The sequence below is a fragment of the Macrotis lagotis genome, chromosome 4, assembly GCF_037893015.1.
Source record: "Macrotis lagotis isolate mMagLag1 chromosome 4, bilby.v1.9.chrom.fasta, whole genome shotgun sequence".
Classification (NCBI taxonomy): domain Eukaryota; kingdom Metazoa; phylum Chordata; class Mammalia; order Peramelemorphia; family Peramelidae; genus Macrotis; species Macrotis lagotis.
In genome coordinates, this window is record NC_133661.1 from 34,056,760 (window position 1) to 34,070,210 (window position 13,451).

Consider the following 13,451-nt stretch of genomic DNA (forward strand, 5'->3'; position numbering starts at 1 on the left):
ACACACACACACACACACACACACACACACACACACAAACTTTCTGGTCCTTCCATTCTGCTCAGAGTCCTAGAAAGAGAGGACCAGTGGTTGAAGAGCCAAATTGTGAGAGAATTGGAAGCTACTGGGGTTTACTGAATTGGGGCCACTTGGGTCAGACCTGTATTTTAGGAGGTGACATCTTTGAAAGATGTTTAAGAGATAGAAATGACAAAACTTGACAACTATTTGGATGTGGGTTAAGTGTTAATGAGGGTTGTGAATTTGGGTAATTTAGAAGCCATCAGCTCCCTTGGCAGGAATAGAGAAGTTTGGAAGAGATATATGCAGAAGAGGAAGACAACGAGGTCTATTTGGGACATTCTGAGTTTTAAATACCTCTGGGGCATTTTGTTCGAAATGTCCAGTAGGTGACTGTAGCGGAGTTGTCTACAGATAGAGAGCTGGGAATCCGTGCATTGAAATGATAGTTGAACATATGAGGAAATCATGAAGTAAGGAAAGAGAAGAGGGCCTCAGAAGTGAATTTTTTTATATGATGTGGACAAGAAATAGATAGTAAACCTTTACTGCATAGATATGTGATAAATGTTACAGTTTAAATTTTTTAAAAAATAATTTCTAATTTTTAATTATGGTTATGATATATTACAGGAGTGCATGATAGACAGATTTGGGTGATAGTAGACTTTCAGGGACAATTTATGAAAAGTTATAGTAATTTTCCCCAAGTCTTTTTCTAGTGTTGTCCAATAAAAGTGTGTTGCTGAAGGTTTCCAAGTTCATAGTGATATTGGTTTTCCTGTTGTCGATTAGAAGATTGAGTTTTCATGTTTTTATCTTTTTCAACATGTCTTTATGCTTTTAGCATTGATTTTTCCCATATAAATTGCATTGATCTTGTTATACACAATGTTGACTATATTGTAAATAGCAGTAGTGCTAATATAAATATTGCCAACAAGATTATAAAACAAAGTGACTGTAGTATAAATAATGTTGATGAAACATAAATGTCATGATATGATTTAAATAATGTTTATGCTAAAATCAACACCATTGGACACCTCAGGGTTTGACCAATTGTGGAATTATAAAAGCCTATTTATTTTATTTATATATTTTTTAATATTTACATAAGAATCAGCATGATCATTTTTATGGTCTTTCCAATATGCCCTTTTTTTAATAATGAAATGATGTGATTGAAATTTAAATTTTAGCCGTGGAGTTTGAACAAACTTCAAGGACTATTACCTTTAATTTAGGGGACAAAAAACAGATATCTTATTGTCTGATCTTGTTATCTCTTATACTTTTTGTTTCTTCCTTAATGATATGATTTCTTTCTCATCACACTCAATTTGGATCAATGTACAACATGGAAACAAATTAAAGACTGACAGATTGCTTTGCATGGGGGTGGGGTGGGGGAGGGAAGTAAGATTGGAAAAAAATTGTAAAACTCAAATAAAATCTTTAATAAAAGAAAAAAAACAAAAAAAGATTTAAATTTTAGTTCTTGTGCATTTTTTGAAATGGTTCCATTTAAGCAATGTAATTGTAAAAGCCATTTGTTCTTTCTCAGTACTATTGGTTTAGTCTTTAGATTAGATGTTACTTAACCATATCTTTAAGATTGACTTTACTTGGATTGAATTTTTTTAAATGAATTTATACCCCTTCAATTAGTTTAATTCTTCTTACTTTTATAGTAATGACAAATCCCCACAAAAGGGTAAATAGTAAAATAAGAAGACATAAAAGTAGGAAGTATAGACACCAGTTTATCATGCTCCAGCATAGTGTTGACTCTCTGAGCTAAGATATTATTTTATTTTTTGTTTGTTTGTTTTTGGGGGGGATTTTTTTTAATTTTATTTTTTTATTCTCATTTTGTACAAATGTATTTTTTTACATTAATAAAATATTCTTGTTTAAGAGTAAACAAAATACCCCTTCCCGTCATGAATATAGACTTGCTTGAGTGATAAAGTAAAGGGGAGAAAAAAATTAAAAAAATAATAGTAATAATTGTAGGTATGGCCAGGTGGCGCAATGGATGAAGCACCAGCCCTGGAGCCACGAGCACCCGAGCCCACATCCAGTCCCATAGACCCAACAATCACCTAGCCGTGTGACACGCAAGCCACCCGATCCCCACTGCCCTGCAAAAACCAAAAAGAAGGAAAAAAAGACCCAAAATAAAATAAAATAGTAATAATAGTAGGGGTTGCTGGGTAGCGGACAGAGCATTGGCCCTTGAGCCAGGAGCATCTGGGTCCAAATCTGCCCTCAGACACTCAAAGATCACCCCGCTATGTGGCCCCAGGCAGGTCACTCAGCCCCATTTAAGCTATTATTTTATTAAAGTTTATTTTAGGTCCTGAGAATTAATAGTCTTCTCCCAGTTGACATTAATTATACATAGCTTAATAGTGATACTGAATTCCATAGTGTTATTTTGAAGAAATGTATTATTTTTTTTTAACTTGCTCCCTCCATGTTTCCTAAATAGCCTGACAGGAATGTGGAGTGTTTCAGCAAGTTTTCTTCAAAGACCTTGAGGTAACTAATTCCACTGTAATGTCTTGGTAAGAAGACTTAGGACTTCATCAATGTGAAAAATTCCCATGGTGGGCTCTCTTCCAATGAATGCTGATTGCAACCCACTTATGATCTGAAAGCCACATCCTAGAGCACTACTTGAGTTACTGAGAGGCTTATTGACTTGCCTGGGTTATCTTCCTGTGAGGGTCCCAGGGGGCCTTGGAAGCCAAGTCATCTAAATTCCAAAACTAGGCTGTCTAACCAACTGTAATCTGATTTCTTGCTTGAACTTGCTGTAAGAGAAATGGACAAAATACCTACAGTGACCATTTTTTTTATTCTTGGTATTAATAGTAAAGGGTTTACATTTTTGCATTAAAAAAAAGTCATTGTGGTTTTGAAAAAGTTCTGGACTGGCAGTTTGGGGATCTAGATTACACAGTTGCTTCAATCCATCAGACACATACTGGGCAGGACATTGAGGAAGCAAATTTCCTTTCTCTAGTTGTGAGAAAATCACTTTGTCAATCATTATCACTTATTCATTCTGTAAATGTATTCTCTTAGTTCACAGTGCGTCCATCAGATGACATCAGGAACTCTGGCAGTGGTGTAGTTCAAGAAAATTCTTTGCAGAATTCTTGCGAAATACCTGTGCTTCATGTTGATGCTGAGTGCATTTTGGATACTTCGCAGATTGACCCTTCTCCTTTGCAGTCACCTACAAACCAGTTTTCAGCAGAGAAAGCTCAAATAGAAAGTGAAATGGACCCTTCTGATATTTCAAATGTGAGTGCTAATAGATTGATAAGAAGAAATTATCAGAATTCTAAGTAAATATCATTAAAATGTTTGTTGACTTTTTTGAAATCCATTAAACATTATATGCCAAAGAAAACATGAGTTGTTGCATCTTCTTAAGTCTCAAAATGTGCATTTACACAATAGGATTTTGGTTTTATGTACATTTCTTTTATCATTTGGAAAAATAGTCTGAAGAGATATATCAGTTTTAAAAACAGTGGATAGGCTACAGCAGGGAGAGATGCTGAATAAATTTATTTATTTTATGTTTTGTGTTTACTTAATGCTTTCAAATCTAAAATTCTTTGTTTGCTAATTTTAAATAATATTGTTTCTATTCTTTTAGGTCCAGATGTAGTTCTTGCTAAGAAAAAATAATAGACTTGAATTAAAATTGATACCTTCGGGGGTTTTTTTGTTTGTTTTTTTTAGATTTTTCAAGGCAATGGGGTTAAGTGGCTTGCCCAAGGCCACACAGCTAGGTAATTATTAAGTGTCTGAGACCGGATTTGAACCCAGGTCCTCCTGACTCCAAGGCCTGTGCTCTATTCACTGTGCCACCTAGCCGCCCCATACCTTCGGTTTTAAAAGAAAAAAATTAAAATTCTAAATGTGTTATTTAGCCACAATGTAAAATGTTAATAACAGAAATTAATCAAGTTTTTTAAAAGTGTCATTTATGACTTGTTAAAGGTTGAAAAAGAGCAAATGAGGGAGTTAAATTACATGTGTAAATTGATCATAATTACTTTTTTCCTTTTTTTTCATTACTAACTGGGAAGCTAGAGTGCTCATTTTATGTATGGATTCAGTCTGAAAGTAAAATAGAAAAAATAGAATTATTGATTTCTCATGAATTAATTTTAAGATAGCTTAGAAACTTTGGTCTATTCAAGAGTTAAGTTGATATCTTAGAAGCTAAACCATGAAAACTTAATTGCAATATCAAGATTGCTATCTTTGGGGCAGCTAGGTGGCGCAGTGGTAGAGCACCGGCCCTGGAGTCAGGAATACCTGAGTTCAAATCCGGCCTCAGACACTTAATAATTACCTAGCTGTGTGGCCTTGGGCAAGCCACTTAATCCCATTGCCTTGCAAAAAAAAAAAAATTAGATTGCTATCTTAATAATCATGAGGGAGTTTTATCTGAACCAAGATCAAAAAGAAGTTGGTTTGTGCTATTTTGACTGAGACTCTTTTGTGAATGGCTGTAGCTAAGTACCCTGTTTAGACTTGAAATGGGAAGATGTAATAAACTGCCATATTGATGAGTAGACCATTTTCCTTTTTCCTCTCTGAATATTGTCAAATGATCTATTATAGTTCAAATGTGATTTCTAGCCCTTATCCTTTATTTAACTAAAATACAAAGAAATAATTGAATGAGTATTTTTCCTTGAAAAACCCTCCATTGCAAGCACTAAAAAAATAGGCAGTTAAGAAATCTGGTTTCCCTTTTTTACACTATCCATTGTGAGGGCTTATTTTATGGAAAAGCTTTTTGAAAAAAATAGGTTTTCTTATTTGAAGTTTACTATTGATGAATAAAAATTGAATTTGCTGTTGATAGTCTGAAGTTATGATGCTCTGAAATTATGAAGATATGAGTCATTTAAAGTTTGTAATTACAGAATTTAACCACAGTGATTGAGCTTAGAGTAATGTTTTGGGGGAGATAAATTCATTTGCATATAAAAACAGACTTTCTATATCTTTATTTTACATTTGCCTTTAATTTCTTTGTGCTATATGATTATATGGAAGTTTTCATTTTCCTTTTTGATAGTTTGATTTTCACATTAATTGTGAAATGATGATGAGAAATGGTGAGAAATTTTAAATTTGTTTTTACTTATAGATTATCTAAGGTTCCTTATACAATAAAGTCATACCATGTTGTATCTTTGCAAATTATAGTTTTAGTGTAGTAATTCTAGTACTCATACAGAAGTATCTAGTTTCTAAGATGATGATAATAGTGATTCCAGATATAAAAAATCCTTTGCTTTTTTAAAGTTATGGCAACACTGCAAGTATCTTACTTTAGCTTGTCCTATTTACTTGGAAAAGCTTACAATAAGAGTCCAGTATTGTCAAATATATGAAGATCAGCCATGCTCAATTCTGGGAGAAGTAAGCTCAGATCTTCTACCCCTTTTTGTGGAAACACTTTTGTGCAAAGCAACTCATGAAAATCATGTACTGAGATTCTTATCATTGTTAGTGGAGAGAGGGATTCTGCATGTGTGAAAATCACAAGATTATTCAAGTTTCAAAGTGGTATTATTGTTATAGATAAAGCTCCATTTGTGCTTGTTAGCATATAAAATTTTATTTGTTATGGACTTGTAACTTAATAAGTTATAATTATAATGTTATAGATTAATTAACAAATTAAATTTATCACTTTTTGTTTTGAAGCTTGACATCTTAGCTAACTGAATTTCACAATTTAAATTTGTTAACTTGAGAATGAATGGAATTCATGTCTAGTACCTTAAGAAGTAAATGCTAGATTAACTTTCTAAATGACTGGTGATTTTGGTTTATTTTACAGTCAATGGCAGAAGTTCTTGCTAAAAAGGAGGAATTAGCAGATCGTCTAGAAAAAGCCAATGAAGAGGCCATTGCTAGTGCAATTGCAGAGGAGGAGCAGCTAACCCGAGAAATTGAGGCAGAAGAAAATAATGACATTAATCTGGAAGCAGACAATGACAGTGATTTCTCTGTGAGCATTCAGAGTGTTTGTTTGTATGCGTAGAACATAATTTCTTCAAGAATTTTATTCCTTAATGAATATTTGCTAAAATGTAAGTTAAGGTATTGAATTCAAATATCTCTGGAATTGATTATAGACCTTTTTAAAACAAACTCTTTCCTAAAGAAGAGGAAGGAAGATTTTGGTATATTTTGTGAATTTAGAATTTAGTGAACTATAGATACTAGTTAAAAATGAATTATGAATAAATCAATTTTATGTGTACAACATATTATTTGTTTATCTAAATTCTTAGTTAATGGAGGAAATAATAAATTTCCTCTTGAAGAAAGTACCTGTTCCTTGGAGGTAGAGTTTATGGATCCCAGCATGAGATAGATGATACCTTTACTTGACTCTACTGATAGATCTGGGATGTCATCTCTTTAGATATTTGCTCCTTAGATGCTGCCTATCCTTGTCCACGCCATCCTATGTAAGGTTTTCCGATCTTATAAGTCCTCTTTCTATAGGGAATCCAATCAGAGGAAGGATGGGTCCTTTGTCTCTATTGTCATGGAATCAAATACAGTGCATAGGATTACAGAGGAATCTGATTATATTGAAATATAGTTACTAAATATGTAAAAAAATCGATGGACTCCAGGTTAAAAACTCTGCAATCTAGCCCTATTGAAATTACATGTATACAGGGGTGGCTAGGTGGCGCAGTGGATAAAGCACTGGCCCTGGAGTCAGGAGTACCTGGTTCAAATCCGGTCTCAGACACTTAATAATTACCTATCTGTGTGGCCTTGGGCAAGCCACTTAACCCCATTTGCCTTACAAACAAAAAAAACCCCTAAAAAACAAAAAGCTACATGCATACAGACAGAATGTGCATGGATATAGAACTTATGTCTTGATCTCACCATGTGACATTGTCACCTTCTTTTCCATCTCTATGATTGTGCACTATCTACTGCTTTTTTTTGATGCAATTCATTAGTATTATCTCTATTACCCTTTGACTAACCTGCCATTTTAATTCTTTAGAGATTTTCACTTCCATGACTAGCTGCCATTCTTCCACATCACTGGAGAATATTGCTGTCAAAAGCACAGGCCTTTGTTTCAGGGAGAACCCTGATTCTGGACACATTACAGTACTGTTGGGGATGGATTCTGTGGTTTGTCTGTCCAATTCTGGATACTTGGCTTTCTCCATTTGCTTGGTTTTTTCTTGTGAATAGTTGAACTGAACTCTTCTCTGTGATTTTGGCTTTGAAAGGCAAGTTTTGAATGTGGGTTGATGAAGTGCATCAGTCTTTGTCAAAAAGTATTTATGGAAGGGCAGCTCAGTGGCACAGTGGATTGAGTACCTGCCCTGGAGTCAGGAGGACCTGAGTTCAAATCGGGCCTCAAACACTTAATAATTACCTAGCAGAGGGACCTCGGGCAAGTCACTTAACCCTATTGTTTTGCAAAACAAACAAACAAACAAATTTATCTAGCTGTTATCATGCTGGAGAGATAAATACTCAAGGGGAATGATGGTGACTCTGAGGAGCCAACCTTCGAATGAGGGAGAAAAGAAAGACAAGATGCATAAAAATTCTTCCAACTTCATCCTGAAATGCTGGTAGCTTGATTTTGTTTAGTTGGGTCTTTTGCCGGCCTTCTTTAAGCTTACTTGTTCCTTTATTGCATCTGGCTGCTTTTGACCAGGACTCCAGCTCCTAACTGTTCTCTCTTCCCTTGAACCTTGGTGGAGTTTAGGTTCTAAGCTGGTGCTATCATTGGTGCATGTCCTTCAGTTGGCCAACAAGCATGAGGCATTGCTTTGTGCCAGACACTGTGCTGGGCGTGGGGAGATGGACATTAGGATAAAAGAATTCCTGCCCCAAATAATCTTGCCTCAAATAAAGGATGCGTAGGGACCTAGAAATGTGAAGGAAAAGAAAGCTGGATAGTGTTGTTCAGTCCAAGGCCCTTTGGGAGGGTGGGTTGGCTCCAGAGTTAGGAGGATCAGGCAAGGTTCTACGGGCTGCATCAGAGAGGACGATAGGGAGTCGAAGTGAAGGGGGGCAGGAGGGTCTTCCAGGCAAGGATGAAGGCTCCTGCAGAGGCTCTTTGATGGAGAAGAGTACGGGAGATGTGAAAGATGGGGTGGGGCCAGATTGTGCAGGACTTTGAACACAGAACAGTTCATAGTATATCTGGAAGCTCTCAGGAACCCCAGAATAGAATTGATTGGGGAGGGGAGGGGATGGTCATGTGGGAGCTCTAGGAGCATCCCTTTGGCAATAGGATTCAGATGGCAGTAAGCAGCTGTGAGGTGTCATTGGCCTGCCCCGAGCTGTGAGAGAGCAAAGAGCAGAGTAGAGACTGACCGAAGCAGTAAGAAATGGTTACAGCTTTGGTAAGTAGAGTGAAGGAGGATGACATGTCCAGGTTTTGTGGAGCAGAGGTTTGTTTTTTCTTCTCTGGAGGTCCCCTGTGTATCTTTATCACTTTGTCTTCTGTATTCAGAAGTTCTGGGCACCTTTCTTGTTTCTTAATTGCAGTGTTCAGATTTTTTTGATTTGGGTTCTTCTGGGAGACAGACCTATAATCCTGTCTTCCACAAATACTGTCTTCAAGGTTGTGTAGAAATCATGTTTCCTCTCTTTATGTTTTGAGAGACACTTAGATATGGTTTTTGTTTCTTCTCTTTCGGAAAATTTTCAATTCTGTATATTTGCAGGGATTTGTTCCTTTTCTTTCCTCCTAAAATTATCCTTTCCTTGTAAGAATGATTAAGAAAAAGAAAAAATAATAATTCAGCAAAACTATTTATACTCATTTGTTGAGTTTCTCTCCATTCTTCAGAATTCAATTCATCATACATCATCTCTATGGAGTTTTCATTTCTCAAAACTCTCACAACACTTTTGTTTGTGCTCTGTTAGTGGTACAAATTAGAATTTAGATTAAAATTATATATACATGTGTCTTGGATCCTCCCAGACTATAAGCTCTTCCAAGGGCCTTTGAATGCCCTCCAGTTCCTAGCAGTGCCTTTCATCAAGGTTTCTCAAGTAAATAGTTGTGGAAGGAGGTGGGGTGGGGGGAGATGACCTCAACTGACCTAATATATAACACTCCATATCCATAGTCCTCTCTTGGTCAGTGAAGGGGGGCAGGAGTCTTTCCCTGATTCTTCTCCAGGGCCCATCCCACTTATTATAATTAGGTGATTTAGTATTCTTGTCCTTCACTTGCTCACTTTGGTTTCGTGTTTGATCCTTTCAGAATAATGAATGGGTTGATGGGCTTTGCTGGGGGAGAAAGTTTATGAGATCACTGTTCCATTGGCATGGAATTAGCCTATAGAAACACTTTTCACTTGCCTAGAACTGCTACCCTCCTTACCAGATATCTGTTTACAGTTTTCATGTTGTGCTGGAAGAGCAGGCATGGCAGTAATGGACAGTGCCTGGCCTTGCAGGCTAAGGTCTCACTTGTGGGGAGAGACAGACCTCTATCACTCTCAAAGGACCCTATAGACATGATCTCTTGTTAGATGAATGTGACCGGTTTTTACTACTTCTTTATTTAGTCTCTTTCTAATAATCTACTCTTTCATTTTAAAAGCAATGAGATTCAAGTCAGGTGTTCATTCTAATCATTTAACAAACTGTTGTTTAGGGACTTTAATATGGCATATTTGTTTAAACTATTTTTAAAATTTTATAACCTTATTGTTTCATTGTTATATTTTGTACTTTTGTGATTTTTATTAAAATTAACATTCTAAAATGTCAACTAGCTAATAAACAAGATATTGTTTTTCCCTTTTTCTCTTAAGACACACGCATACACGCATGTGCGCACACACGCACACACACACACACTTTATTTGAAGATTTGTATTTAAATTTTCCTTATTATATTTCAGGCTAGTGTAAGCAGTGGAAGTATATCTTTCTGTGGCATGTCTATGGACTGGAATGATGTCCTTGCTGATTACGAAGGTACATATAGCAAGCAAATGTGCATGTATATGTGCTTATAAGTAGAAATGAACTTATTAGAATCTTTTTTTCCTCCTTTTAAAAATGTTTTATTGATTCTTTTTTGTTTTTACATGAGAGTAATTCCCATTCCCTCCACATTGAACCCTTCTGAGAAAGAATAATAAATAACTACATTTATTAGAGTGATCACATCTGGCTGTACATAGATTTTAGGGGTTTGAGAAGGACTGCCGGGCATCGTGGTCTTGTAGTTTGGAGGGACAAGTATTCATTCTCTCTTTGCCTGGAGAGACACTTAGGGCTATGGTGATTTTTGGGTCAGAGGTCAGAGTTGAATCTTGCGCAGGAGTCTTCATGGGACAGATTAAAAGTTAGGGCTGAGGACTACAAGTTCTGAGTGGCAGCAGGAAGCAGTATCTTTCCTCTCCTCCCCCAAGCTGTGCCACACATCACTTGGGTTTGAAAGGACTGGAGAGCAGGAGTTCATAACCAAAAAGAGGAAAAAAGAGGAGGAATTAAAAGGGACCTGATCTGAAAGGAGTCTGTGAAATAGTGTGAAAAACCAGAGACAAGGTCAGGCCATCTTTGAACATTGGACTTAACCTCCTCATTGACTAAGACCTGAGGTTCTCCCAAAATGCTTCTTCTCCTTTTGCCCCAGAAACAAACACTACATTAGACTTTGCTTGGTTTGTTTTACCTAAGTGTTTTCTGAATCTTGATTTTTACCTCAGAGTAGATTGGTGCTAGCTGGAGAGACACACAACTTTAAATTAGTCCACTTCACTCTGAATCTTAGGAGATTTCCAAACCTACTCTTCACTTTTGTGCTTTTATTAGCAACTTTTTATCTAATATAACTGTAAGACAACAGAGGAAGGGGCAGGACTGACTTGAGGGCCACATTGTTATCCTTGGACCAAAAGTGAGATTGTGCTGTAACGGATGGTGAATGACCTCTCCAGTCTCTGCTCCAGGCCAGTCCTCCTCACTTTATGCTTGGGCTGTTTCTAGAGCCCATCAGTTGAGCTTCCTTTCTTGGGTCTCTCTCCATCCCAACCTATCCTCTGATCTTCCTAAAATACAAGCTCACCTTATCGCTCCTCTTCCCCATCTAGTCCCTTCTGGTGGTTCCCAGCTGCCTCCAGGAGCAATAAATAATAAAATAAAATTCCCTTTTTGACTTTTAGGTGCCCCCTGCCCCCATAGCGTCTCTTGTTCTCCATTATGCTTACAAGCCTGACTGCCCCCCACCCTCCTGTGATGCTGGGCTCTAGGCCTAGGGCTCTCTTCTTCTCCACCTCCTATCTGCCCCTGCTTCCTTCAAGTTGGGACTGAAATCCTGCCTTTTCCCAGACTTCCTTAATACAGGTACTAGTTGGTCAGTAACTGTTCATTAAGCATCTCCTATGTGGCAAATGCTAAACAAGTACAAAAGAAGACCTATCCCTGCCATTCAGGAGTCTAGAGTCTAGGGGAGAAAGACCACCCTCAAAAGGGGAAGGTGCCCTCCCTACCCCCCCCCCCCAGGAGCCCTGGTGGAGCAGGTAGGGAAGGCCTTGAGAAGGAGGAGTTGCTGTCTGAGCAAAGCTTGGGGGAACCCTGAGACTAGTGCAGCCTATGAGGGAGTACTGTCCACATTCTGCCTCTCAATTAGAGAACAGCCCTAACTTTTGCTTCTTTTGTATCTCCAGGCCTTAGCACTGGGCTTGGTGGATGTAGGGACCACATCAGTGTATATTGACTGATTCAACAATGTGAGAGAACAGAAGGGCAGAGTAGATACCAAGGAAGCTTTAGTGAGATGGACAAAGGATCATGGAGACTCACTGCATTCCTTCCAGAGAGGAGGAGGCAACCTAACAGACTGAAGACCTTCTGTAGGGCTGCTAGGATGGCTAGGGGACACCATTGTGCAGAGACGGCTGGACCTGGAGTCAGGAAGATGCATTTTCCCCAGCTCAAATGTGGCCTGTGTGACTTTGGGCAAATCACTTAACCCTGTTTGTCTCAGTTTCCTCATCTGCAGAATGAGCTGGAGAAGGAAGTGGTAAAATACTCCTTTATCTCTGTCAAGAAAATTCCAAATAGGGTCACACAGTGTCAGATAAGACTGAAAAACAACTGAACAGTAACAGTGCCATCCAACTGAGTTCATGTGTGTGTGTGTGTGTACATTGCTAGACACATATATATTTATGTAGATGAATGTGCATTGTGTGTGTGTGTGTGTGTGTGTGTATGTTGGAGGCATCATTTTGTTCTGACATTCTTGATGCTCAAACATTTAGCTCTGGAATGACCTTTGGAGGGAGGTCATCTATTCCATTTACAGATGAGGAAACTGTCATATGGATCTTTGACCTTCCTGGGTTCATCCAAATTCCTTATTTATTACTCTTGCCTCATCTGAGATCTTCATTACTATTCCTGCTTTTTTAGAGTTAGCAGGATATAATAGAATAACTTGGCATGGTGTGGCATGACATGGCATGATAGGATGTTCCTATTCCAAGTGATTTATTATGTATGAAGAAAAATTCATAAGTGATTTCTAGCAAGATGGTGGAATGAAGAATTTTCTGGGTGTGCTGCATAGTAATTACAGCAAATGATAGAAATAAAAAGCTCCCAGATTCAGAAAACTTATAATATCAAGAAGAACATAACTGAGGGGTGGCTAGGTGCTGCAGTGGATAGAGCACCGACCCTGGAGTCAAGAGTACCTGAGTTCAAATCCATCCTCAGACATTTAATAATTACCTAGCTGTGTGGCCTTGGGCAAGCCACTTAACCTCATTTGCCTTGCAAAAACCTAAAAAACAAAAACAAAAGAACATAACTGAGAACCTTGCCACAAGGCAATTTTTGCAGAATGATCACTGGACTAAATACAAGTCTCTCTTACTTCTCTCTCTTTTTTTCCATCCCAAGCAAACTGACTCCTCCTGACCATCCCTTCCTCTTTACCTGTCTCCCATGGTTAGGACAGTTATAAACTTTGAGGGCTAATGTAATTAGAGGTACCTAGTTTTGAAATTAACCCTTTTATAGCTGGCAGTTTGGGGATGTTGTATCCCTGCTCTCAGGGTGTCTGGTGGCCTGATCACTCTGTGGGGCTTAGTCCTTTTTACTTAACTTTCCTTACCCTACATTTTTTTTTCCCTCTAAGAATTACTTTGTGGTGAGATTGTTACTCTTTTTTTCTGGTATTGTTGAGTTTTTGTTTTCTGGAAACTCTTGTATTATTTAGTGTGTTGATTGTAGAGCTTCCACTAGGCGATCCACCACTTTGCCCATCTTCCTATATTTCCCTAAGAGTTTCTTTTTATGGCAAATTACTGAATATGAATAGATGTCTTTTCAACTAACCAGTTTCA

At 37.6% G+C, this 13,451-nt stretch overlaps 1 protein-coding gene across 5 annotated transcripts in view; it reads left to right on the top strand.

Moving 5' to 3' along the window:
* Positions 1-13,451, top strand: part of SCAPER (S-phase cyclin A associated protein in the ER) — a 381,601-nt gene that overhangs the window by 86,822 nt on the left and 281,328 nt on the right. For all 5 annotated transcript variants that reach the window (XR_012477706.1, XR_012477705.1, XM_074232482.1 and 2 more), the window contains exons 10-12: positions 3,118-3,339; positions 5,912-6,082; positions 9,993-10,068. Coding sequence is in view for 3 of the 5 variants with exons in the window: in XM_074232482.1 (XP_074088583.1) it covers positions 3,118-3,339; positions 5,912-6,082; positions 9,993-10,068 (469 nt within the window). In the remaining 2 variants the exon portion in view is untranslated. The remainder of the gene's footprint in view (positions 1-3,117; positions 3,340-5,911; positions 6,083-9,992; positions 10,069-13,451) is intronic.